Raw genomic sequence first — 26,561 nt, 5'->3', positions numbered from 1 at the left:
GTCTTCATAGTACACACCGCCAGTTGCCATAGGAACATAGTCGAGTTTTCATAACACTTCAAGGGCTCCCTTAGTGGGTCTTAATCGACCCCTCTAACACACAGACTTGAAGACCCGCTCGGTATTTTTTGGGGGATTTTTAGGTACAAGACAAAATGTCCATCCATGTCTTATAGACCCAGCGAGCATGCTGGGTAATGAGAAACAGTCACGGGCCTTGTGGGGATCCATAGCAAATTACAAGACACAGTAACAGGTTTTACTGGCGTGTCCCTTATGTGTACGAGGTGATTAAAAGTCAATGCCGAAAAGGGAGCTCGGGGAGCTACAAGGAGGAAGAGACGAGAGGAAAAAGGTGTAAAACGCTGTCTGACTGCGGGTCCTCTCTTGTTACTGGAGTCCTTGTCCACCGGCCATACTCTCTCTCAGACACACTGCTGTGTCTGACAAGGAAATATAAAGGGCTCTTGATGGAGAGTTGGGGGATTATTGCATGCAGCTGGCGGCTGTCACAGTAAGACACTTAGCCCCTCACCCTTTATCTTAACCCTTTCATATACTACGTCTCCACGTTCCTCCTTTTGGCCTTTCCACACCTGTATGTCTCCTCTGTAAATCTAGTCACTCTTTCTTGTTGGTCTAAAGGGGTCGGTACGCTTTCAACAGAGTGCTTATGGGATCACTATGCAGCGTCTGAACCCTTCCCCCCCCCCCCCCCCCATACCTTTCCGACGTAGGAATTCCGACATTATATTCCGACATGTTGCACGAGCGGCTTCGTCTCGAGCATATCTCACACTGAGGTTCTGAGCGCTAGACAGCCAGCGGCGGTTGTCCGTATGAGGGCATCGGAGGCTTTAAAAACTACTCTGTAATGTGAAGTTGCTGCACTGCTGACTCATCGGATCTGTCTCTTCGTTTGTTCGGACCATTTTTAATACAGACGGCAATTTAGCTTCCATCACTTACCCTGAAGAAAAGGATGAAGGAATAATTGGATTTCAATTTAGAAAGGAAGTGCTGATAACAGCACAAAATGCTCTTTGACATCCAGGCTGATATCCTCACTAGTGATCGATACGGCCCACGGCTGTATCTTTACTAAGTTTATTATCTATGCAAATAGGGGGGGAAGTGATTGAGACCTTGGATCCGAGCTCCGGAGTGGGCTGCCCATGCTTCCATGCTGTAGACGGACAACGTAGTTGCCTCCGGTTGTGCAGCAACCCCGCACTGTCGTCCCTCACCCAACCACTGCTTGTACCGCTGCCCACTTTAACTCTGCTGTGCACTCCATCACCAAGCAAACCGTATGAGTTTGTCACTTCGAGTTCAGGACAATGTAAATTGGCAGGAAAAGAGCAGCTAAAAGGGATCATGTGGTCGATCTCTGACACGGAGAGAAAAGTGGAAAGAAAAGGGAGATTAGGAGAAAGAGAAGAGCAGAAAAGAGAGAAATGGAACGCCCCTCGGGACCGATGACTATCTCTCCGCTGATAAGAGAGCGAGTGCCTGAAGGCTGGCTTTTCTTCCCACCGCTTTCTGTGCCTCCCCTAAAGCAACTCGAGTCCAATTGTTCAGGATTATAGAAGCGTCTCCCTCTGGCATAGAAACGAGGATCTCTGCAGGTGGAGATGAGGTGACGTAACGCTGCCTTGGAAATCACTGGGGAAACTTCAAGGAAGCAGACATTAACCATAGAGGACAGTTTCCCAAATCTCCCACCATGACTTTACCGTTAGCCCAGGAGGTGAACGTGTGATGATGTCTTTGACCACCCCTATGTGGGAAGCATCTTCAATCTTTTCCATGACTTATACGACACGATAATGTCAACGAAGTGACATTGTTCCTGTTTATGTCATCCATACAGGCGAAGCATGAATTGTGAATGAAATAGTTGTGGTTCGTAGGATGAGTCATGAAGGAATAGTCCACCCGGTCTCCTCATTCAGGTCTGTCGGTCAGCAGTCGTGTTGGTGAGTCGCTGGCCTTGAGGCAGTTGTTCTCTTCACACCCAATATCTTCACACGCAGCAGTCCCATCACCAATGCATTCTTCATGCCCCGTATCTCATCTCATGCTGTATTTAGTCACCGATTCATCAGCAGCCTTGGAATTGGCCGTATTGAGGAAGGACGAGTATAGGCTCCATTGCGTGACTTCCTGTGAGTGGCAGATTCCTTTGAAAAGGGAGGCTGTGAGAGGATGAAAATGTGTCATCATCTCTATTCTTGATGAAAAGGGAAAGTTTCACACCTTACCTAATTTCACCACTGTCTACTCATTCCTGACCTATTGCGTTACTGCATACACCCATACAGCTCACTGGTATCAGTCTTTTAAAAGGAAGATCAACTCGTAAACCAGCTCCTCTCTTTGTCTGTACTATCCTGACATTGGTTTAAATATTTTCTAAATTTATGAATTTGTGTTGTGAATTATGTCAGTAATAAGAATAAATTGTCTTGCAATGATTTTGAAGTGTTTTAATACGTTATTGGCTCTTAATACAAAATGTACAAATCATTCACAAATGGTTTTAAAATTGTTATATATGCTTTTTAAAGTATTTAAGGCAGATCACAACTCTTATATTGTGTTGTAAGCATTCATTAACTGTTTATACAACAAGTTCATGTTATAAACTAATAACGACGGTTAACTCTTCATTGCTTATATACCGGTTATAAATACTAAATAGTGTTCCCAGTTAAACTTTGCTCCCTTTTCATTGCCGTTACCTTATAATAAATAATGATATCCTATGATTGTCACGTGATGTTACAAACATCAAAAAGAACCAAGCTCAACAGTCTGTCTCTTGACAAAGTTTTGACTGTGGCGTACGAGCGCGCTGTTATCATAGAGGCCGTCTTCGGCTGTATCTGCTTTTCCTCCGAGAAGCTTTGCTGACAAGGCAGGAGTTTGGTATGCTGAGGTGCTTCTGCTCCTCGCCCTTTCGCCCATATGTTTTGTATTACGCCCTAGGAGGTGCCATGCTCAGCAGCTCGGTCGATGGGAAGGGGGATAAAGCAGGCCTCTCCGGCCCAAATGACGCATGACATGGCGCTGCGCCCTGGGCCCTTATTTATGGCTTCCCATGTCAGCGAAGGCTCGCTCCCCTGGGGAGCCCTGCAGCCGTTACCCTGCTAACTTTTAGCTCAGCCGGCCTCCAGCGCTCATCTCGGGCCTGAATACACACACACCATCCACTGTCGGAATTCCGATCACTGTGATGTGGCGGCATGCACACATGACTGAGAGGTATGCCGAAATCAAATAGATTTCCTCACAGAGAAGTTTATTTAGCTGTGCAACGTTCTCAGTCGCTACATTGTTTCACGAGAAGTGAACCTTCAGAAGAATTAACGTAATGTCAGGCTGCAGCTCGTCCACCGACGGGCACACACACTGCCTCTTTTATCAATGCCTCTGATGTGGACGAGGATGTGAAATCTGGAGAGAGAGTGAGGAAGAGATTTGGTGAGAGGATCCGAATACATTTCCTCTGTAGTTACTCAAGAATCCATGTACACATCACACCGCATTAACAAATAAGACTGCATAGGCTGCCAGCGCTCATGCACACACAGGTGTTCTCCACGAGCTATGCGGGAATATTCCAGTGATCCCTGTCCAGAGTTTTGATGTGGCTAGAAGGAAAATTAAAAGAATTTAGAAGAAACGAAAGCCAAAGGATGAGCAGAAGTTAGAGAGTAGTTGACAGAAGAAGAAGAAGGAGAAGAGGAAAATCGGCAATAGATAACGTTTTAAAAGAATTTAGTGAACATCAGAGGAAGATGTGACGTGACAACAGGGTTAACACAGGACAAAAAGATGGCTGGGGTGCTCTCCTCCCTGGATCTCATGTTTCTTTCTGCTTTGGGGGAGTGAGCGCAGAAAGAGGGAGCACTGTCAAGGTTTTTATGTGGCCTTTTGAAAACAGAACAAGCCCTCTCCAGAACAATATATCAGCTTCAGAACTTCTCTGGCAACGCGGCACTCATTTTTCCAACTTCCCAGGTTCCTGACTGTAAAACACCCTGTTTGAAATCCACTCTGGTCATTGTTTAGTCTAGTGGAAGTCCCTTAGATCATCCTCATCAGCAGCCGTCCTGCATCCCCTTCATGTTCCAAGTCCCCCGTCCCCCATTCCCCCCCCCCCCCCCCCCCCCCCCTCGCCTCGGAGCCAGCTACTCGACATTAATCTGACTCTTTCTAGTGTTGTTAAGGCCTGACAGCCAGCATCTTATTGCAAAATAAGAGGATTAATAGTGACTGTACTGAAGCGGGTTGCGGTCGGTCCACTCCAGCGTCGTGTCCGGTTCTAAAAATAAACTGTTTTGGAAGTATTTGTGACATACTCTTCAGGCGGAGTAGACTTGCATGCCACAACACAACACAACACCACACCACTGAGCCGTCCAAACTTTATCTCTTCAACTGTTTTTGTTTCATATTTGTATACAGGCCCACATGCATCTATTGTAGTGCACCTGTAGAGCTGCTGAGAGGTGGTTTCCAGTCGCGCCAAACTGAACAAGAACAAGAAACCAAGCATTCCCTCTCTCCTGCGTCTCGCTGCCTCAGATAATGTAGACGTCCAAACACATGACTTAGACAGTGATGCAGGACCAAGGCGACGATGTCACTGCCACTGATGCTCTTAGCCTGGACTTCGAGATTAGAGCAGGGAACTCCCTGGGAGTCTGGATCTGCTAGGTGAGGAGGGAAATACCACACTGTACTCCTGAGATTGGGTCATCGGGTTAAACCTTAAGCGGGTGTCTGTGCTTTCATCTGGCCTCCAGCAGAGCCAGAGGCAGGATCTGATCTGATAAACCTCAGAGAACATTCAAACGAGGCTAACGTCTCTCTTTCTTCTACTGCTCTGAAGATTCAGAGTGGGAGGAGAGAGAAAGAGATGCAAGTATGTGAGAGTGAATGATGTGCTGTGTGGTCTTCACCTCATTAGGACCTCCCCGGTTGTCTTTGATGGCTGCTTAGGGCCAGAGGGTGAAGTGATGGAGATCGAAGAATTGAAGCCTCCTTCCCCTCCTCTCTCCGCTTCGCTTTCCCACCAAACATTTCATTTTTCTGCTTTACACCTTTACCTCGGCCAGCCCACCCGTTCCCCATAATGTCTTCATTAATGCTCTAGAACCCAGTAGTCCAGCAGAGAGAGCTGACACAGGGGTCTGATTTGTCAGGGTCAGTGTGATCCGACGATCCATCAGACCCATCAGGCCGGTGCCAGGGACTCCTGGGGGACCGGGCCCTTTGTTTGGCTAAGCCGCTGACGGAAGCGAAGCCTCTGTCGGGAAAACCATTAAGGGCGCAGCAGGCCAAGAAAAATGAGCCGCCCTTGTCAATCCGCATCAGGAGCTCGGCCACGGTCACAGATCCTCCTCAGTCCCCATCGCATTGGACCGCTTGTTTGTCCAAAGCCTTTGAACTCGGGACAGCTAGATAGATAGATGGATGTGTCAAGTGGTCTGTGGGGCGCTTCAGGTTGGCTCCCAGTCTTGGATTGATGGAGAGTGCTGGGTTGTTATCTAACGTTGTGTTGAGGAATGATAGGTGAAGATGGAGTGATGAGGGCGACTTCAGTACTCCATTGGACATTCAAAGGGCTGCGTTAGTACGGGCATGCTGTCAATGGCACCGGCGAGAAGATGATCCAGGAGATCCAGGATGCTCGGTGAAAACGACATAATGCCGTTCTCATTACGAGGTATGTTTGCATTTCCAGATGACAATGAATTGTGTTGCGGCAAAAGGTTTACTTTGTTTTATTTCTTTTTTAATTTTTGCTAAACAATCCAGCACTTTGTTGTTTGAGCCCCCCTGCATCAACCACCCCACAATGAAGGATAACTTTTTGAGTCTGGCCATTCTGAACCACTTCAGACATGATAAGAGAAAACAAACTAGTTCATTTCTATCTTAACCCAGCCTTCAGATTTGGTAAAGCCGTTAGTGGCCAATTACACACTTTTTTTCAGTTTCAAGCATCATTTCCAAAAGCCTCCCCCATTCCGTTCCTCTCCCATTTGTGAATGACTCAGCATCCTCTCTGCACATTGTCTCCTCGCCCACCTCGTACTCTCCCTTTGTCCCGTGACAGAGATGGAACACCTCCACCTTGCGTAACTCGGCCTCAGACTAAACACACTCCTCTGGTGTTGATGCATCAGTGTAGCTGCTGCCTCTAACGATGGCCAACTTATCTCATTAGAAAAATAATGATTTCACTGGCTGCCATTTCCACAGATAGCCCCAGTATTTGTCTTAGACTCTTGTGTCCTTCGCTGAGCTGCCGGGCCCTGGGATTGGCTGCCACGGCCCTCATTGCCTGCCTGTCGTATATCAGCAGCGCTGCCACCGCCAAAGCCTCTGATTTATGGCTGTTTGTCTCCAGTCAGCGCCCCCCCCCCCCCCCCCTCTCAACCACCCACCACCCCTCCAACAGATGGGCTCTAGCTATTTACTCAGGGAGAGAAAGATCCCAAACCCGAATAAATACAACAAACAAAAGGTAATTATGGAGAAGTTGGTTGTGATTACAATTTATTGGTCACCAGAGAAAACTTTGATTGATCTGTCCCTGTTGTTTATCAGGATGCGACCCGATCGTGTGTCCTGGATTAATCTGGCTGCGTTAGGTTTCTTCTCTTATCTTAATGACTTTTTTCCGCTTCAGACAGTCCTGGTCATTGTGAGATGACACCTGATACATATAAAAAAAAAAAAAAAAGCGGTTATATATCGAGAGATATGATTTATGTTTATTAACAGTGTAATCGTGAAAACATTCCCTCAGCTGTCATGTTCTACAGGGTTGTCGCCTTAAATCTCCGCAAGTATATTCAAGCTCTAAATCTCGCTGGCTGTCAGATCTTCACGGCCAAAAAAAAAAAAAACACATTGCACCATAAATTGTCTGTTACGGACTTAGAGGGGCTCCAGTTGACTTCTGGGTCTCTGGAGAAAAAGCCTTCAGTATTAACCCAACAGTATCAATTTTTCAAACCAGTCCTACTCTTTTGTTGCACATTTTTCAGTACCTGTGCGCATTAGTCTCTCTTTTCTTTTTCTTTTTTTTTTTTTTTTTACTCAATTTGATGGATTCAAACCAGATTTTGACCCTTGCACCTGTCAGTCATAAATTATGATTCCTGGTTTATGTTACTCATAATCTGAAGTTAAACACTTAGAAAATGATTTTGGACGTGAGCACACAGGTGACGGAGTGTAACATCCTCCTCTACGTATTACATTCCACAGAGACACGTTGATGCACTGCGCAGTGGGATTTATATTTTCTCAGGATTAAAGCGCGATAAATGCCTCTTAAGTGCTCATTCACTTAAATACAGACGGTTCTTCACACGGAGACGTCTCTTGTCTGTGAGAGTATCGGAAAAAATGTCTGCCATTCGGATATTCTTGTGGGGAGAGTTTAATTCGTCAGCACCAGCTGATATAACCAATAAGAATAAAGCACAGAGTGACGTTGGTGGGCTTTCCATAATGAGGTAAACTCAGCCAGTCGTCACATCTCACTCATCCACTGAGCAGAGCCACGTATGCCTTATCTCGCCTCTGATTAACTAGTGATGGAGTGTGAGGGATCCAGGCTAGCTCTCATACCAGATGTAAAATAATAAAGAGGTGATGTAATGGGTTTCTTTTTAGTTTTTCTTTTTCAACAGTGTTCACTTTAAGTACTATTCATCAAGACTCTTATCTTATTTATTGTATTACTAGTACATTATTCACTATGTAGATGGACTATACAGTATGTTTAGGAACTACTGTGGGACGACTCGACATTTCAGCATCAGAATGTTTCCAACTATCTACCATTTGAAAGCAGTGAAGCCCACGTTGACAAAAACATTTGTAAAGCATGCAATTAAAACGGTTGGTGGTGCTTTGAAAGGCTAATTAAATCCTTGTTGGACAGCGTGATAACGCAAGAACAGATTGAGTTCTTACTGCGCGGATACTGTGTTTAAACAGCGGTTGGTATGGAGATCTGCAGTGCCAGGTCCAGTAGTGTCAGTTCTGGTGGGGGATATACTCCCCAGCTGAGAGACAGTGGGAAGGGGAGAGAGGGCAAACACATCTGGAGCCAATCTTTAGGATGGAGAAAGGATCTGTGTCAGGATCGGAACTGCAACCTGGTTAAGATCTCTTAAACAGCTCTTCTCGAGAAGTGGTCCGCAAGTGGTTATTTGCTTGTGACATTAATTGGGGGAGGGGGGGGGGGGGGGGGGGTCTTTACGGTGACGATGGGTTTGGCTCAGTGGTTGTCACTACTGCCGTGGATCGGCCCTCAGAAGTTGCAAAATGTCCAGAAAATTTCACGAAAAACACCTCCGCCTCTCGGGTTTCATTTGTTATTTTGTTTATCTTCCCAGTCCCACTTAACATAGCATGTGTGTCAGTCTGCGCTGCACCTCTCGACTCCCACACATGTTGCGTATATTATGATAGCAGGCTGGACCCTCCTCATATCACCAGCAGCCCCCTCTCGCTGGCACAGGCAGGCGGGCGATGAGCAGGAAGGAAATGACCTCATGGCGTTTCTGATGGAGGCTTGGCACACGGCTCCAGTGAATTCTTCACGTAGCGTGAATTCGTGGAAATTTAGATAGGATATAGTTCTTTAATGACGTGGCATTAGGTTGCCACACATGGCCGGTTGTGGTTATAAACTAAATGTGCCACAAACGGTTAATTCAAAGCTTTTTCCTTGGTAGTGTGATGTAGTGAAAGTCTCATTTTGCAGTGAAAGCTTCCTTTCTCAACCACACATTTAACACAATTAAGTCATTAAACAATTTGCAATAAAGATTTTACACTCACTTGTTTTTTTTTTTCACACTTATTTAGTGTGGGTTTTGGGCTACACAGTTAAGATTCTGTGTGTTGCGCTACCTTTTATAGATTTATAGGTATTTCAGACCTGCTGCTATTTGTTTAGCTGTGGTCACAGAGAATACCAATGTCACTCAGACTGATTTAGGAAAATGCAGAGCAGCCAAAACATAAAGTGGAAATGTTAACCCAATAACGCTAGATAAACAGTCAGCGGAGAGGAGCCAAAAACAACAGAGAACGAAGGGAAAGTGTCCTGCTGGCATCAGGTTTCCCAGAGTAAGTGTTATTTGAAAAGCAGCTGAAGGGTGACACTCACTCTCCTCCCACCCAATCTCCCTCTCTCCCTCCTCCCTCACTCAATCAACCATCTGTTGTTCCCTCTCTTCTCAGGCTGCTCTAAGTGCCTTGAAACAGCTGTCGGAGCAAGGACTGGACCCGGCGGATGGCCCCATCAAGGTACGGTAGGACACGGATCACGCTAAACGCAGACAGACGCTCACTCAGTGTTGGATGTTTAATCAATCGGCCAATCAGGGCGGACAGATGCTTGTCTAGTGAGGAGCCAGATGTGCGTGTGTCTGTGCCAATCCGGCTTTTTTTTTTTTGTGCAAATCCTCAGCGCTGCAGGCTGGTCCATCTTCAGCTCCCTCCACACCCACGTGCACACGTTCAACATTTCCGCTCAGCATTTTTCTTCCATAGGAAAGCAACAATAGGCGTCTATATTTACATGCACTACACTCCCTCCCATTGCTCAGCACTTTGCATGATGGGTATCGCGACAAAGGCTCATGGCAGAAAAGATGGCTTTCTCCACTTACCTTCCCTCCACGAAGAGCGAGGGAGGGAGGGAAGGACGGACCAAGGAGGAAATCACTGTCAAGCATTTCATTTTGACTATTTTCATAATAGGTGTGCCTTGGAAAAAAAAAGCTTATGCAAGGGGGTTTTCTTGCAGCCCTTAGTCTCCTTCAGAAAGAAACAAAGAGCGGAAAGACAATTGCAGTGTTATAACAACTTTATTACGTCATCATTAAAAGAGAGGGGGAAATATGGTAGCAATTACACTTTCACCTGAGCAGTTAATCGCTCATTTCATAGCTCCGCTGTTTCCCCTCATGGTCTCTAACACTCATTAAGTCGCCCTTGTTGTTAACTGCGGTCATCTGAAGCCTGATGACCAAAAATGTGTTATCAGCATGAAAACACACCCATTTCCTCCAAGTCAGCTGCTTTTCCTTTCTCTGCACCCGCACACGTGAATATTTCTTAGTCATTTCTGATAAGAAAACCACAGAACAGGAGACATTTGGTGTGAAACCGATTGAGGTCAAGGACTTCTGAAGTGTCTCGAGTAACGGTGGCAGCACTTTCGGTTTTCTTTTACAAGAATCACTTTGAAGGACTTAAATCCCGGGATCTTCCCGGGGAACAGCAAGAACAAATTATTAACCGCGTGACTGATTATTAACAGCATTGCTTGACGTCTCGGGACAAAATCGGCCCTAACAAAGTTCTATTTGTGTTTTCAGACCAGTGAACCATGTGGGAGGGAGGATGGACATTAAACAGACTAACTCAGGCACCACCACTCAGGTCTGCAAGGATTCAAAGGCTGTCGTCTAGGAGCTGACAACCCCGAACCCCTCCTTCGACATACACCAACCCGACGAAACCCACCCACCCACCCTACACCCCAAAAGTCCCATAACCTACGACCCACAGTGTCCCCACTACCCACAATTCCCCCCCACCCTCTCTACCCACCCCCACCCCACGATTGCCACTGTATCCTGCAAAACCTGTCAACATGCAATAGGGTGGATGTGCACCGAGAAATGACCGACTAAAACACCATTACCTGAGTCTATGTGAAGACAACGCTATGTTAACACGTTTGTTGATGATTTCAGTCTAAATTTAGAGGACAAAAAAATAAACGAAACGAAACACAAACTAATGAGATAAATGCATGGTACTGTATGAAATTAAGGGAAGTCCAAAGTGATTCACTGCATAGACAATTTTCCCTTTGGATAAATGTCTTTTGGTATGGTTAAATACAAATATGTACATCATGCCATTGAAACATTTTAGGGGAGAAACCAACTTGCGTACAGTAGCTTATTTTTTCGGGGGTATTATGTTTCAGTTTTCTTTTTTTTTTCTTTTTTTACATTTTATTTTACTAATCTAACAATGCTTGAGTACTGTATTTAAAATTAACCAATGCCAGTGCTGTGAAAGTTGTAGTTGTTGTCTTCATATATAGTCACCCAGCTTACCTTGTATGCTGACATAAAAAAAAAAAAAAGAGTTCATCTATCTATATGGATGTGTATGACTTGCAAGAGTATCATATTCCGAACAATAACACAGTTTCTTCATGTGGACAAAAAGGACAAAACTGGTGTTAGCAGTAATCAGTAGAAGTGTCGACCACCCAGGAGGGAAGGTTGGACTAACCTTTACTTCCTGAAGGGTCTAACCTTCCCGTTTAACATGACCCCACACTGGCATAGCATCACTGGAGCATCAACTGACCAACAGCGGAGGCAAAGGGGGCCACCACAGTATCACTTTTTATCTAGAAATAGAGGCCAGTGGCTAGAGTTCTCTGCTACCAGTAAACGTCCGAATTCCAGAGAGTTTTCACGGGCGTGACTGCATGTCCTCCAGTGAATGAAAAGTCCTCTCCATTCCAGTGATTTTGTGTCAGTGGATATTCCCCCATCTCCCCCCTCCCCCCCACAGTTTTGTCGATCACATCTACACCCATTGTGTGTGTTGTATTGACCCGCCAAGGCATCAACTGGGTGCTTTTAATGCCTGCATTCTGTCTGGAGTGCGTCTTTTGAGCGGAGAGAGTCTGTGTCCGATACGCAGGCTCCCTTCCCTAAAGCCCACTTTGTTCACTGACATTGAGGACGTGTCTTCTTCTTCGCTGTGAGTACAATGTGTAATAAGGCTGTTTCTGTTACTGAAATGCAGTAAAAACACCTCAGTTCATGTGAGAAAAAAAAAAAATGCTTCTGTGTCTCATTTCCTTCTTTCTACACGTACACACACATCTTGCTCCAACTGCAATTATCCCTCTTTATTAAATAAATCCTCTTTTAGTGTGCATCAGCTAGAACCAAAATCACATTCAAGTAAGTGAAGATGAGAGACAGGGTGATGACATTAACAGCATATACTGTAGTGTTGATGAATAAACAGGCTGCCCCCCCCCCCCCCCCCCCCCCCCCCCCACACACACACACACACACACACACACACACACACACACACACACACACACACACACACACACACACACACACACACACCATCTGTTGAACAACCTGGAAGATAAAACCATAACAATCTTAACTCAAGGCCCACTTACTAGGTCTTTCTGTGGTACTTTCAACCACATCTAACAGTCTGCCGCTGTGGATACATTTTGCTCATTTGTCATGGAGGTTTACTTAGTTGTCTTCACATGACCAAAGTAAGGAACTTCGGTCACCTGATGCGATTGAAAGCTCTGCCTAAGCTTTCGCTTCCTAGAAATCACTAAGATTGTAATTGAGTGAGAGAATCTAAGAGACGTAAAGTACTTCAAAACGTTCTCAAAGAGAAAATAGACTTGGCCTCATAAATAACATTTATTGTCGTTTACCTCTTAAATTCCCATGCTACTGCATTCATTATTCATAATGACTAATAAAATGTAATAAGCACATAACAACAAATTGGGTAGTTGTGCTCCAAAAAAAAGTGCACTCAAGATTTGTATTGCGTGTTGTTATTCCAACTTATTTATCTAATGCCAAAGCCTACGGTATACGAGTTCATAAGTCATCTAATGACTCTCCGAGCACATTCATCTGCCCTCACTGTGGCTGAGGGCATTGAAGTTTTTAGAAAATGATGCTCAAAATGAAGTAAATAGGAGTAAATTGTGCTTATCCTGCGGACTATTTTGAAACACGGATTCATACATAATCAGTGTTTATGGCAATAGGACAGTGTATGTGGTTCGACTTTAAATGACCTACAGTGTTACGTGTTAATCATAATGAAGAAACATATTGCCCAGAGAGGAAGAAGCTTTGGCTACAGAAACAAGACTTGTTAGTCGGATCAATTATTGTTTATTTGTATTAGTCTTTTCTTGGGAATTATAAAAATATAGAATATCACCAGATTTAAATCCCTGTGCAGCATTTTCAGGACAATCTGCTGGTTTACCAACAATTTCTTAGTTAAATGTGTAAAACATGCAGCCCAGAATATCAAAATACCTTCTGAGGACAAACACTGTTTCATGTTGTCCTTTACTCGTGCTATTTGATCTTTACAAATGAACAACTCCAACTTTTGTAAATGTCATGTCATGACATGACATGACATGTGTTTTCCAAACAGACCTAATCTTTAACTTCATGACACTCCGCTGGCCCGATCACCAGGATTGAGTGTGTTCGCCTCATCTATCCCGTGTGTTGCGTCATTCCATCACTTTTTGCTTGTACCTCCGCCACCTGTGCTGTCCTCCAGCACGCAGACCAGCCTTTGCACCACCCAAACCCACTCTGCTCTCTTCCCATTAGCGAGATGAACGAGCGAGCGGGACAGCGGCAGTGTCTGATTCAACCTCGACTGACTAATGGACTCAGCTGGCAGCTACATCTGCTAGCCATTGAGGAGCGCCAAGGCTGTTCACACACATTAGCAGCAGATCTCTATTCCAGAAGCTTGTTCAGGTAGCGGCAGACCAGCTCGGGGGGGCCGTGTTAGACCCCAGATGAATTGCCTTGCTCTGACCAGCCAATATGAGAGGTGAACCTTGCTGCCCAAAATAGAACAAAATCAATGGGGCTGTTGGAGCTTGTCCGTGCCACGCAACAGCAAATGCCTGAGTCATCGATTTTTCCGTGTGAATGATGTGCCATCGACCCCCTTGAAGTCCTCTAAATTAGAGCTGTATTAACAGGAGGATAAAAGAGTGCAGGGAATCCTATAGATGTTGATTAATATCCAAGGGATGGTTCTCGCCAAAATCCTAATAGTTTTCTTTCTTGGATGAGTCAAAAGCCTTTTTTGTGTGTGTGTGCTTGAATAAAGAGCTATTTCACACAAGGCGGTCCTTTTGATCTACATGGAGTCCCAACAGTAGCTAGAAGTGGTTGCACTTGGTGCTGATTGCTTCGGTACACAGAGGGATTGAATCTGTCAGTACAACTCTCCCTCATATTAGAACTAATCTGCCACTGAGCAACTTTATCCAGCCCCGATTAGTCACGGCAGAGGAGCGCTGAAGCCCTGACATCTCCGCGCTTCCCTGTAAATGCACCGAAGAGCTCGCAGCGAGCAATCAGAGTCTGGAGGATGAGTGTATTCTCTTGTCCCTGACCAAGAAATTAATTTGTTCTGTGGAGAGATGAGTGTCTGCAACCACACGGATAATAGATGTGTGGAGGATCACTTCTCACAATTTTAATGGCATCTAGAATGTATCTGGTGGTTCAGTGATAAGGAAAGGTCTGAGACAGGATTTAAAAAGCTTTAGAGACGTGGCTGTTTGTCTGTGCCAGACTACGATATACAAAGTTCAAGCATTCAGGCCTGGTCTCATGACTGGTGACAGCAACTTCATTCTAAAGCAGTTGTTTTCCCCAGAACTTTAGAGCCTTCAGCACACAAACAGGAAGCCAAGTCTGCAGAAGAAACATGATTCGTGTTATTGTTTAAATCTTCTTGGCCTGAAAATATTCAAATTGAAAGAGATTTTGAGAATAAGGTAATTCACTTTTTTTTGTTGAAAACCATGTCGGATACTAAATACTATTAAAATCTGGATATTTTCTTAACGTCTGTAGGAGATCTATATGGATACGAAGTCTACAAATGTTATAAAACTACCAGGATTACATGCTCCTCCATGGAGTGAGAAACCCTCTGAAATGTGTGAAAAGAGGGGCCTTTTAATTAGGCTTGACAAATACCAAAGACGTGACCTCGAAGGCAACTACAGCCACGTACAAACAACTCAGCTGTTTGATAATGCGAGTCCAAATATAGCTCACGACATCTCAATGTGACGCTGACACCAATTAGGACATTTTGCTTTTCTCCTGCTTTCATTCAGCGAAGTAAAAGTTCAGGGTCAGCCACATAACCGCTCCAGTGGAAATGGTTGGAATTTCACTGTTGTTGCTCCCAGACGTCCCAGAAGGCCAGACAGTTGCCACAACTGGGTTTTAACCCAGGTGGTACCATTAACAGGTATTTTTGCTAATGCTTTACTTTTATTCTGTAGATAAGCTAAACGAAAGAAATATGTGAGCCATTGCTAACCTTTCTGTAACATTACTTTATGTCTTATCTTTTTTCGGACTCCCGTGTAAACTTTTATTTTGGAAATCACATGTCTGCTTGTACAGTAGTTTCAAAGGCAAATGGCTCTTGAACTCTTGAGCCAACACCCATATCTAAAGGCTGCCTGAGTCACGGTGTGCCACAATGTGGGAGGACAGCGATACCGATACCAGTGAAAAGAGTAGTGCTAACCAGGAGAAAAGGCTGGGTGGGTGTCAGTTCATCAGCATTGCAGAAGATCCTCTTTCCTGTCACTTGATTCACGGAATAACAAATACTCGCAACTATTGTGAGTGACGACGGTAATTTTACGCAAGAGTGTGGGTGTAAAAACACCGACGGTCAGGAGCAGTTTTCCCCTTTTCGTATTCATCTTTCTCTTTCAATGCAGGTTGAGATTTCACATGCCCGACTAGCTGGTAATAACGACACACCATTTAATAATCTAAATCACTTTTATTAATTTAAGTTAGGTAGAGACACTAAACATTGGAACCACATTTGCTCGGCTACGGAGCAGTTTTCAGAAAAAGAAAAGAAAAAAAAAAAAAGGCTTATGTCATACTGTCAAAATAAAAGAAATGGCAAAAATCAAGAGGTAGAGAATTTAGGCTTATCACTGTGACTGAAGGAATGAAGCCTATTGGAATGTAGTTGAAATTCAAAAACTCTTGTCATCCCAAAGTTTATATAAAATATTCATACATCAAATATGGTGGAGACAGTCATTTGGGATACTTGGGTATTCACAACATTTAAACATTTACATTTCACTTTAACTGGACAACGAATAGGAGAGTTAAAGTTTTACTTTGGAAAGAATAATGGAAAGCTAGTGTCTTTAATACATTTCCCTCAAACCACACATCAGTGTTGGGACAGCGGTTTTGCCTGGAGTTACGGCCTATGTTGTCTTTTTTTTTTAAACAAATAATATTGGTAACAGATAAATTTACAATATAAACACCTTGAAAATAAAGACGAATGAGAGAAATACAAATTTATTTCCCCTCCGTTTCTCCCAAAGCAGTACATTCTGAATGTCACACATGCTCGTTCAACCCAGGACATCGACTCCCTCGTCCGCTTTGTCATTCGAGAGGTTAGTCAATACCGACCTGAAATAACTGGACAATTAAAAAAGGGACAATGTCGAGTCCCGTTACACTGGAAACTCTTTAAATGTCCCATTCGGAATGCGTTCACTTCATTATCAACATACCGTATATATGCTACATGTCTGTAACTTAAGTATTCAACAACAGAATATGGTCAACTTTAATAGTGACATTTATCTTGCGTCATTTTAAAATGGCACAAGCTTTAATCAGAGCCTTGTTAAGCTGCCTGAAAAAGAGCCTCTGCTTGGGGAGACGTTGGATGGTTTGAAATGCTGCATTGAACCGTCCTACACACAGAATGCTGGCAGTGTAGAGAAAAAGCTGAAATTACAGTGCATGTCTACAAAAATTAAATAAAAGTGAAAAACATTTTTTTTACTGTTTGTACAGTAACATACTGTATATTTCCACAATGACACTAGATAAGGCTGGTGACTACATTACGTAAATAGTTAATTATAGGATAGCTTTTCTGTATGATTTAAAAAACTAGTGACACAGTATATAGATGTTGGTTTCTTTAAAACAAACAAAAATAAAAAGACAAAACAAAGTCAAATAAATCCTTTGTGTAGTACACAGCTTTCTTTGTTCCAGAGGAACAATATGGTAAAACCTTTGCATTTGCTCAATGCAAGTGCACCAGTCTAGATTCAGTCTTTTCTTCTCTCCTTCCTTCCTTCCTTCCTTCTTCCCCATTTTCATCCTCAGTGGTTGTTTCCTCATGCTTGCAGGTTTATGTGCCTCTGTTCGTGTTAAAAACGGCGCCCCCTAGATCCCGTTCTTTGCCTCATTGTTGTTCATGGCCTCCTTTCTCTGAGCTAGGAACGGGTACATGCACTTGTCGGCGCCTAGGAACCGGTACATGCACACAATGGCGTCGAAGGGCAGGATGCTGCGGAGACAAGACAGAGATAAGATTGATGACACAAGATACTCCTGTACAGTTTGCAGAGAGTCGACGGAGCAAGGAGGGCGGGAGGGGGGTATAGGGATGTATAGAAAGATATTATAGCGTCGGAGGCTGCTCACCTTTTCATGAAGTTGACCATATAGACGATGCGAGGCGTACAGATCATGGGCTGGTCAGTGAGGATGCCCCTCATAGCCTGTTTCACACAGAACTCTGGCTTCAGGGGAGGCAGGAAAGGCTCAATCTCCTTCCTTAATGGAAAGAAAAAATTAAATATTTATAGATTCGAAAAGTCAGGGAAATAAAAATCTAGTTTTCTAAAACCGGACAAAATTCTAAATTTGTTAGGAAAGCCAATTATATTTGATTGAAATCAAAAGTCCCTCTTTTACTCGATTCATGAATAAAGCGCTACTGGTTAGAAAGGTGGCGAGGCTGCACACAGTAATAGCGATTGCTCCAAAAGTGGAGGCACAGCAAAGCTTAAGCGCGTCCCACCTGCTGACTGCAGACATCAAACAAAGTGAGGACTATTAGAGCAGCAGAAGGGGGGGGAGTTAGCCCAGGTGCACCCGTTAGTGAGCTTTTTCCCTGGGAAAGTCTTTGTATAAGCAGAGCGCCAACCAATGCCTTACCAGTGACACAACACAAACCATCAGCTGCTGCTGCTTTGATCTTCAAAATGTGTTTGCGAGCCAATTTTATATGGTGAAAATTACAGATGACAAGCTCATCCCAGGTGCAAGAAAGCTTTTCAAAACACAATTACACTGGCCAGTGTGTGCGGAAGCTAACCTTATCCGGCAGCCTTTGAACATTCCCGTGTCCACCAGGTAAGGGCACACCAGAGTCATGTTGATGCCATCCTTCTCTGAGGCCTTCACCTCATGGCTCAGTGACTCGTGGAACCCAATGGCACCGAACTTACTGGCGCAGTAATCCTGTGGGAATGAAGAGAGAACAGGTTAGCCCTGTAAAACTCTGCCCGTGCCCGCACCCAGGGACCACAGAGAACATTATCAAACATGCCCCACGGGCGCAGAGGTCTCTGCTTGCTGTTAATGATACGGCCACAAAAACCTGAGCGAGCCTGTCCGCCGCTCTACGGTTTCATTAGCATTCTTCTCCCGTGCATCAGGAGACTGCTCGGCTTGGCGGGAAGGTTTTGATGTGGTTCGCCATGGAAATAATCTTTTTGTTGTTGTTTTTATATATATAAAAGGCTTAGGCAAACACAGATGCATGTCGATAAACATAGGGAGGATAAAGAGATTCGACTGTGCCCACACGACTTTGGTTCCCTGAAATGAACGTGCACGTCTGAAATCGCAGTCGAGGCATTTCCAGGAAGCATAATAGCCGAACAGAAACTGACTCAACTTCAGCCCCTTTGAAGGGCGACTTAATCATTATGAATGAATGCTTGTACAACAAAAGCAAACGTGCAGCTATAAAAACAAAAGGAAGAAAAGGCAAATGGAGTAGTAGTCCCTGAAGACCATCTGAAAATGACACCATTTTCAGGCTGTTCGCTGAAATAAAACCTGCTAGGAAGGGCGACCAATTTACTCCCTCTGAGGTTAGGGAGATAAATGACTCCACTTAATATTTTAATATGCATTACAATAACAAAATGAATCCATTCTGGGGAGAAAGAAAAAAAAAAAATAATACCATAGGAAGGAAAACCAAAACGTTATCCTTTGAAAGCCGCTGTGAGCTGAATACTGAGTGAGCACAAAGTTGTTCACAAAGCAGTGATGAAGATGTCTCTGTCCCTTGGGGAGCTGTCAGCTCATTCTGGCCCCGGGGCCAGAGCCCAATAGGGGCCCCCACACCCCCACTGTTGCAAATAGAGAAATCTATAAGAGGCTCCCCAATGCTCATCTGTGTCCCTTAATTTAACGGGTGGAGGGACAACTAGAGAAAGGGGGCCTAACCTCCCCCGGCGCAGTGTGCTAGCTGGCACGCTGAGGGCTTCGGAGAAAAAAGCACTGGTTTCAGATGGTGGGAACGATGGGATGTGTATGTGTTGTTGTGTATGATACTAACCTCCACTCCAGCTGTGCTGAATAAACCCAGGGAGCTGGCAACCGTGACAATGTGACCATGATTCAGCTCCAGCATCTTGGGGAGAAACGCCTTGGTGGTCTGGGGGAAAGACAGAAGAGACAGAAGGGCAAAGAGAGGAAAAAAAAAAAGAGAGAGGAAGGTTAGTTCACTTGTGCAGTTTGTCTGTGCCAAAGCCCTTTGATCCTCTCTGTCTCCCTCTCCATCTGTTTCCCTCTTTTCTCCATGGTGATGCAGAGAGAGGCGTCTGAATGAGAATTCATAACATGCATAAAAAAAAAAAAAGGTTTGAGGATAAGAATTTCTGTGGGAAGTTTTTTCCTTTGTGGTAGGTGTGAATTTGACGTAGCGGGAAGAGAAAGATGAGGGTTTTCCCCTCTTAGGTATTCAATGAACAAACAGGTGTGTGGTGTGCGCGCTGCTGTACAATCTGTTCTTTTCCCACACAGATCTGGTGCCCATCGTTGGGCCCGGCTCTAAAGACTTGGTGACAACACCAATCATAGGCCTCCGTTCACTCAACAACAATACAATCCAGCCCCTCGTCTACCCACACAGCCTTGCGCCCTGCCCGAGCAGCAGTCAGCAGAACAATTGGCAGCGAGATGAGCGCAGAGATGAAAGAGTTTCACCGGAGTGCCACGTGAGAGCTTGAGTGGTTTCACCGGCCGGTCCATTGAGAGTTAGCGAGGTGGTGAGAAGAGCAGCCCAGCGGAGGGGATTCGGGGAGAGTTAGCTGTTGATTAACCTGTGGATCCATTCCTCATTCTGCCCGTCTGCTGACTTTGGACTCCGCATGAGCCAATCAGCAGGTGTGACATGTGACGGCAATGACAGGAACTGACCAATCACTCTCCCACTAGGAGGTCTACAAACAACCAGCAGGCCTTTTGTTGGTAGCACTGCTAGATCTCTACAAGTGAGATGTGCGCTGCCATAGAGAAGAACAATGCATGGAGACTACAACACCCTTTATAAATGTCAGTGAGGCAAATACACGGACGACGCCTTTATATCACAATAACATGCTGGTTACAGTATGAACTGTAAAATCTTAAATGTGGTACCTCTGGGTTTTCGTGAGAACTTTTAAGACTCACTTTGGGTTCAGGGAAATTGGGGGTGAGCATTTGTTATTACTTTTGACAGTTTAATTTCTGGTTTCCAATAATTCTGTGGTCGTATAAATCAAAAGGTAACAGTTTCATTGCTTGGTACAGTATATAAGCCTGGCCAGAGAAAAGATTCAGCCTGCTTTGTACAGATTTGCTGGCGGGGAGCACAGAGCCAGAGAGCGCTTGGTACCAGCTAGTACAGCCATGAAACCACTGGCAGGGGAGGAAAAGCCTCATTAAAACTGCTACCAGAGATTAACTGCATCGGACCTACTGACTTCTAGCGTAATCTTTAACATTTAGACATATTTGTCCTTGTTGTGTGCCATAAATAAAACTGGAAGGAATAAGTCCGCTCTACGCAGAGAAAGCCTGGTGTAAGGCAGATGACTTCACCGTTTTGGGTTTTATTTTACAGCAAGCTACAGTATAACTGATCTGACTCCGCTCCAAACATCTGCGCCTTTTCAGGACATAAATCTTCAAGTTGCGGCAATATTCAACTCATCAAATGACGGGGCCCAAAGAGAGGGAGCGAGAGAACATGAGGCCTGGGCAAAAGCTGAGAAAGGCTTCTGCAAGCCAGAATAGCGGTGGATGACGGAGAGAGTTGCGTGCAAATGAAGCATTAACTTAAGATATGCCCATACCTGACTTATGCCAAAGCTTCCCACTCCCGCAGCAACTTTCAGAGAGCAGGGGAATTACTTGATCTGGCACAATACTCTCCGACTAAAGCCAACACTCGGATGCAACTGGGCGATTTTTGCTGAGTGGTCTGAAAACAACTGGAACGGCTGTTTCCCTCCGCTGGAGGACGGGGCTAAAACGTGCACAAACGTCCCATCGCTCTCCCACCCTCCCGTGATGTCCCGCTTCTCATGGCAGCTCTGGCATGTGGGTATGACCCCCGCTGACCTCTCGGACACAAAATGTGTGAAGGCAACCAGGGGCTCGTGTCTTACATCAGAGCTGCCGTAATTGGGTCTCAACGCTCCCTTGTTCCGCTAAATTACCCACCGACACAGTCGGGCCTCCTTGGCCTATGTGGGGGTGCCTTGCCCGCTGCACCCCCTAATTGGTGTGTGCCCCCAGGAGCATTTAAGCCAAACAAAGCTTCTTGCAGCTGGGGTGTCAGGCTGCATTAGTACTAACGCCTGACCAACAGGAATATGAACAAAATATTGGCCTTTGCGTAGGACCAGATGGCCATTTAATTGGGCTGACTTCTCCCTGGATGGGAGAATGAAGGAGAGGGAGAAAAACCGCCTGAGCTCAAAAGCTCGTCTGATCCTACAACAGATCGTGGAATTTGAGTGGGTTGGGTTTACAGGTCATCAGGGATGATGGATGCAGATTGGTCGAGTTTTGGTGGCCATGCTAGTCAATAAGCCACTGCTACAGTTGACTGTACCTCAAACCCCCTGTTGGTTGTACAACGCGTATCCAACTTACCTGGAAAGCAACCACATCGATTGGCCGTGGAGGAAGAGCCAATGCACTGCTAACACCACATTTTGCTCCGTTTTTAAAACACATTTTTTTAAGAGGTGTTCCATAAATAAAAGCTATGTATGAATGCAGTATTGGAAGATAAGATCAATTAGTCATAGATCACAAGATAAAATATTGGTCCTCAAGGCCAATTTTTTGAAAAGACTTTCATTGCCAAATGGATTTCTTGACTTTTCTTTCGCCAATCCATTCTCTTGAGATGTGCACAGGTACATGCGCAGGGAAAAGCCCAAGATGGGAGTGGCCGTGGCTCTCTTTCAGTGAGGGGTACAGGTGCACCAGGCCTGGGGAGGGGCCCATATAAAACCAGTCAAGTAGGACCCTTCTGCCTGGCTGCATCCTTTCTCCGACTACAGCAGGAATGCAGCCTGCAGAACTTGGCTCCTGTCGCCTGGCATCTTGTCAAGCTGATCCACAGACAAGAAACCAATTGTCAGATAAAGTGGGTCAGCAGCAGCTTACCATTACCCTCTCGCCTCGCCTGTGGATGGGAAGGCATTGCCTTCCTTCCTCTTTTCTTTCCACTGCTCTTTTCCCGCCATGTCACTGTCGAGCGCTCTGCGCTTTCATGTAATTGCACAAGAGCGGTAGGATTTCCACGTGAGGGGAATTGCCGCTTATTGTTCACAAACCACCTGTTGGGTAACCAGCTCAAGATGCAGAGGAAGGTTTCCTTTCATGCCATCTCACTACACACACACACTTATCCTCAAACAACAACTCTGGTGACACTTCTTGAGATGCAGGCAAATTCCCCATCCTGTCATGATTAACAACTGGAGCGCAAACATCACAAATCGCCAGCTGGTCCAATCAAAGCGTCAAATTAAATGTTGTGAACCCCTGCCTCATAATAACCTTAAAAGACTGAGGGACTGAATCATAGCCGTTTGTCCATGTGTGTGTGTGTGTGTGGCAGAGCCAGATGAACAGAGCAGGCCTCCCTTGTGACTGCCATGCAGCTGCACCCACTGCCTCCAAAATCAGGTTGGGAGGAGTCAGAGGGGCCTGTGGAAGGACGACAGAAGAAGTGTGGGGTCTGGGCCGGCTGGTCTGTCTGTGCGCGCACACACATACACATACACACGCACACACACACACACACACATACACACCCTACAATTACCATCCTTTTCCTGCTCACGCCTCCATCCCTGCCTCGTTCCCACTACACTGTCCAACATATGAGAACTTACAACAATACAAATCTTCCTCTCTTCATCTGAACTCCGGCCTTCCTTTTGATTGTTTTCCAGTCTGTGGTGCCGTTTAGATTTTGAACCTGCTGTCGTAGGAAACTGGGTGGGATAAAAATGTAGGGAGGCTGAGAAGTTTTGGAGGTTGACATAGCTTCTCTTATGTCTCCCTAAGTGGCCAAACTCATTATGATGTTTTGCCAAATAGTGACTCTTGACAAGCTGAACATAATGAACACTCCTCAAGAAGAATGCACCCCAGATAATCTATGTTCACTGCTGAAAAATAGAAAAAAAAAGGAAATGACAAGGGGGAGCAAGCCGGGTGACTCTTTGATATAATCACAAACTTTGTCTTCAGAAAAGAAAAACTTTTTTACATCCTTTTAGTGTCCGCATTGAAAGCATGAACCTAAATAAATAGTTTTAAAATGTACTTGCAATTTTGTATTATTAAGCCCTAATAGTATTGGTTGAGTCATAAACCAGAATTAAGCCATTTTGTTGTTCAAAAAGGAGAAAAATAAAATTAAAATGTTTGCGGAATGTACCACATGAATGCATGGAGTATCTGTACTGTGTTTGTGTAAGAGAGGAAAGTGGACAGGTCCCTGTTAGTCTAAGCTCTATTCATCTAGCTTGTGTCTTTAATGAACCACATCCTCTCTTCTGGCTGTCGCCATTCATTAAGTCCTCCTTTCATCCGCCACCCCCCACCCCTAAAGAGGAACCACGCTCTCCAAAGAATATGGGAGAACACAAACACAGATGGGAGAGCACAAACACAAAACCCTATTAAAAAATACTAAATCTGCCACCCAACCACTGGATCCTGACTCCAAAACCTGGATATAAAAGAATGTGGCGATGACCAGCAGAGAGGCACATGAATAGTTGAATGGAGCATCCATTAAGGAGGAAATACACAACCTGTCTGGCTGACAACACAAGAGATTTTCATGCTCAATTAGGGAGCTTCCAATCACTGTGGTTTCATGGTATCATTGAGAATGCGGTCCTCCGTGAAAAGAAGAGCCTGGGGCCAAAGTCTCAAAATGAACATCATCCGCTTCACCAGACAACACTGCTCAATACATCGTGACAAATACAATCAAAGATGAAATTGTCAGCTTAGAGCTATGCCACCAGCAAAAAGGATACATTCTCAAACCTTTACAATTACAATTGTCCCGCAGAAGTGTTCGTTAATTCTGGATTGGAGGAGAGGGGCTTAAATGCTTAACACTAAACTCTCATTCCCCTTCAGTAAAGTGTCTATTAATGGATTTCTAATGGGCAGACACATTGTCCTTCCACACCCACAAAAGTTATAATAGCACCTGGCCTGTTCAACACTGCAGCTAATGCTTATCTAAAGTGCAACATGTTCACTCCATCGAGTCCACGTAGCCTTTCAGATAAATATTTACACTGACAAAAAAAAGGCCCAAGGAACAGAGTTAAGAGGAAAATCTCATACACAACAAATCACTGCCTGCCAACAAAATGCGGTGAGGTGATCCGACACGGATCCTACCTGCGTACAGAACCCCCCGCTTACATCACGCAAGTCAGATTTGTGCGGCAAAGGAGAGGAGAGGGAAGGGCTGACATACCACGAGGATCATCACTGACTAGGGGCTGCCAAAGAGCAGCAAAGGCAAGCCTTAAGAAGCCAAACCCGTGACTTTCCTCTGGCAGATTGAAACTAAGCGGGGCTGATATTTGAACATGCAAGGCAACCATTTATGGACATACTTTCTCAATACTGGAGGCACACGGAGACACACACACACACACCTTTAAATCTCAAGTTTGGCACACGGAACGATAAGATTGTAAATAGTGATGTAAATCAGACTAGAAACATTCCTGTGGACCTGGCATCACAGTAAACGCATTTGAAACTGTGCGCACGGAAACAGAGGCAGATATACAATCATACCCAGATCCTAATATCATAGTTTACTCTTTTCAGATGAACTCAACTCACCCAAAAGTGTGCATGGCAGTTGACCACCATGGTGCGCTCGATCAGCTCATCGGGGCACTCCAGAAGGTGATGGCCGGAGACGACGCCGGCATTGTTGATCAGTATGTCCACCTCTCCCACCTCTCGACGCACCTTCTCGGCTGTAGAATACACGCTCTCCCGCTTTCCTACATCACACACATAGGTGTAGACCTGCGGCTGGAAAGGAGGAACCTCCTCTACCCCTCCAACAGGTCCTGCAGTGGGAAAAGAGATGACCAAAGTGATCAATGAAACTGTTCGTTCAGCAGGTCAGTTACTGTAACTGATGCATCTGAATTATTAAGTAAAATTAGATGGACTTAAAGATGTAAAATGACTGGTCTGCACATTAATTAATTATTTGGGGATTATGATGCATGTTAAGATCTCTTTTTCTTTTGCACACTTTTGGAAAATAATGAGGCCACCTGAGCTGAAGGCCTACTTTTAGGTCAGCCTTAATGATCCGAGATTACGTGCAAGGATGTCTGCAAAGCACATCTTGCCATTTGAAACATTTCAGTGTATTCATTGCAACACGCCTGCCTACGATACTACTGCAACTTCTCTCCTTGAATTATAATTTGTCACTGCCCAAGCAGAACAGAACGTGACCGCGCTGAAACAGACCGTGCGTAAAAACCTGGTGACATCCCAATTGCAGTAAAAGAAAGCAGACTTACCGTCTTTGGTTATGGGAGTGTCCAGTTCGTGGTATATCTGCCGCACCATCTCCGCCGTTTCCTCATTGCTTTGGCTGTTTATGTCCCATAACACCAGTATCGCTCGTCTCCGGGCGAACTCCTTGGCGAAGAGCCGCCCGAGGCCGCTTCCAGCCCCGGTGATCACGCACACCTGTCCCGCCACGCTCTTCTCCTTTGGCCGCACAACCCACTTAGCCCCGGCAGTTACAATAGCCCAGAGCACCTTCAAAATGACCACGAAGAACTCCGCAATTATTATCATCATCTTGACCGAGCTCTCAAATCAAGTCAAACAAGCGTCGGAAGCAGCGCAGGGAACGTCTCCCCTGCAGGTAGTGGCACACCGGCAAACTTGCACCACAATGCAGAAACCCTAACAACGCTAGTGCACAAAAAAGTGGCGAAGAAGCACCGCAACTTGAGAGAGAGAGAGTGTGCAAAGAGAATTCAGGTTGCTGTTAAGTCAGAGTCCAGTTGCGGTGAGTTATTAGCAGCGACCACGAACTGTTCCTCCCACTTCCTCTGCTGCGCCTCCACTCATCTCATCCTCTCTCGCATCTCACTCGCTATTTATTCAGTCCTCCCATCAATGCTGGACCCAATAGGACTGAGACTTGAGCGCCTGTCAGAATGAAGCGCCAGGTCCATACATTAC

The 26,561-nt window shown here is 45.1% G+C and overlaps 2 protein-coding genes across 3 annotated transcripts in view; one reads left to right on the top strand and one right to left on the bottom strand.

Annotated features, from left to right (window-relative positions):
* The window catches only part of stau2 (staufen double-stranded RNA binding protein 2), a 74,003-nt gene extending 62,737 nt beyond the window's left edge, over window positions 1-11,266 (top strand). Inside the window, exons 14-15 of one of the 2 annotated variants that reach the window (XM_079181904.1) lie at window positions 9,283-9,348; window positions 10,425-11,266. In XM_079181904.1, the coding sequence (XP_079038030.1) occupies window positions 9,283-9,348; window positions 10,425-10,460 (102 nt within the window). In that variant the 3' untranslated portion in view covers window positions 10,461-11,266. Of the gene's footprint in view, window positions 1-9,282; window positions 9,349-10,424 lie in introns of those variants that run through there. The other variant, XR_013767561.1, reaches the window with a different exon arrangement.
* Window positions 11,267-15,700: 4,434 nt separating this feature from the next.
* rdh10a (retinol dehydrogenase 10a) lies at window positions 15,701-26,440 on the bottom strand. The gene is made up of 6 exons (XM_079181905.1): window positions 25,886-26,440; window positions 25,182-25,417; window positions 19,345-19,443; window positions 18,088-18,233; window positions 17,412-17,543; window positions 15,701-17,274 (listed from the first exon to the last, which is right to left on the bottom strand). Exons 1-6 carry the CDS (start codon window positions 26,169-26,171, stop codon window positions 17,151-17,153), a joined length of 1,023 nt encoding a protein of 340 aa, XP_079038031.1. The 5' UTR covers window positions 26,172-26,440; the 3' UTR covers window positions 15,701-17,150.
* Between the last annotated feature and the right edge of the window lie 121 nt (window positions 26,441-26,561).

This window comes from Pholis gunnellus (assembly GCF_910591455.1).
Source record: "Pholis gunnellus genome assembly, chromosome: 20".
NCBI classification, from domain to species: domain Eukaryota; kingdom Metazoa; phylum Chordata; class Actinopteri; order Perciformes; family Pholidae; genus Pholis; species Pholis gunnellus.
Note: the sequence above shows the minus strand (reverse complement) of the source record. Positions and strands in the feature narration are given on the sequence as shown.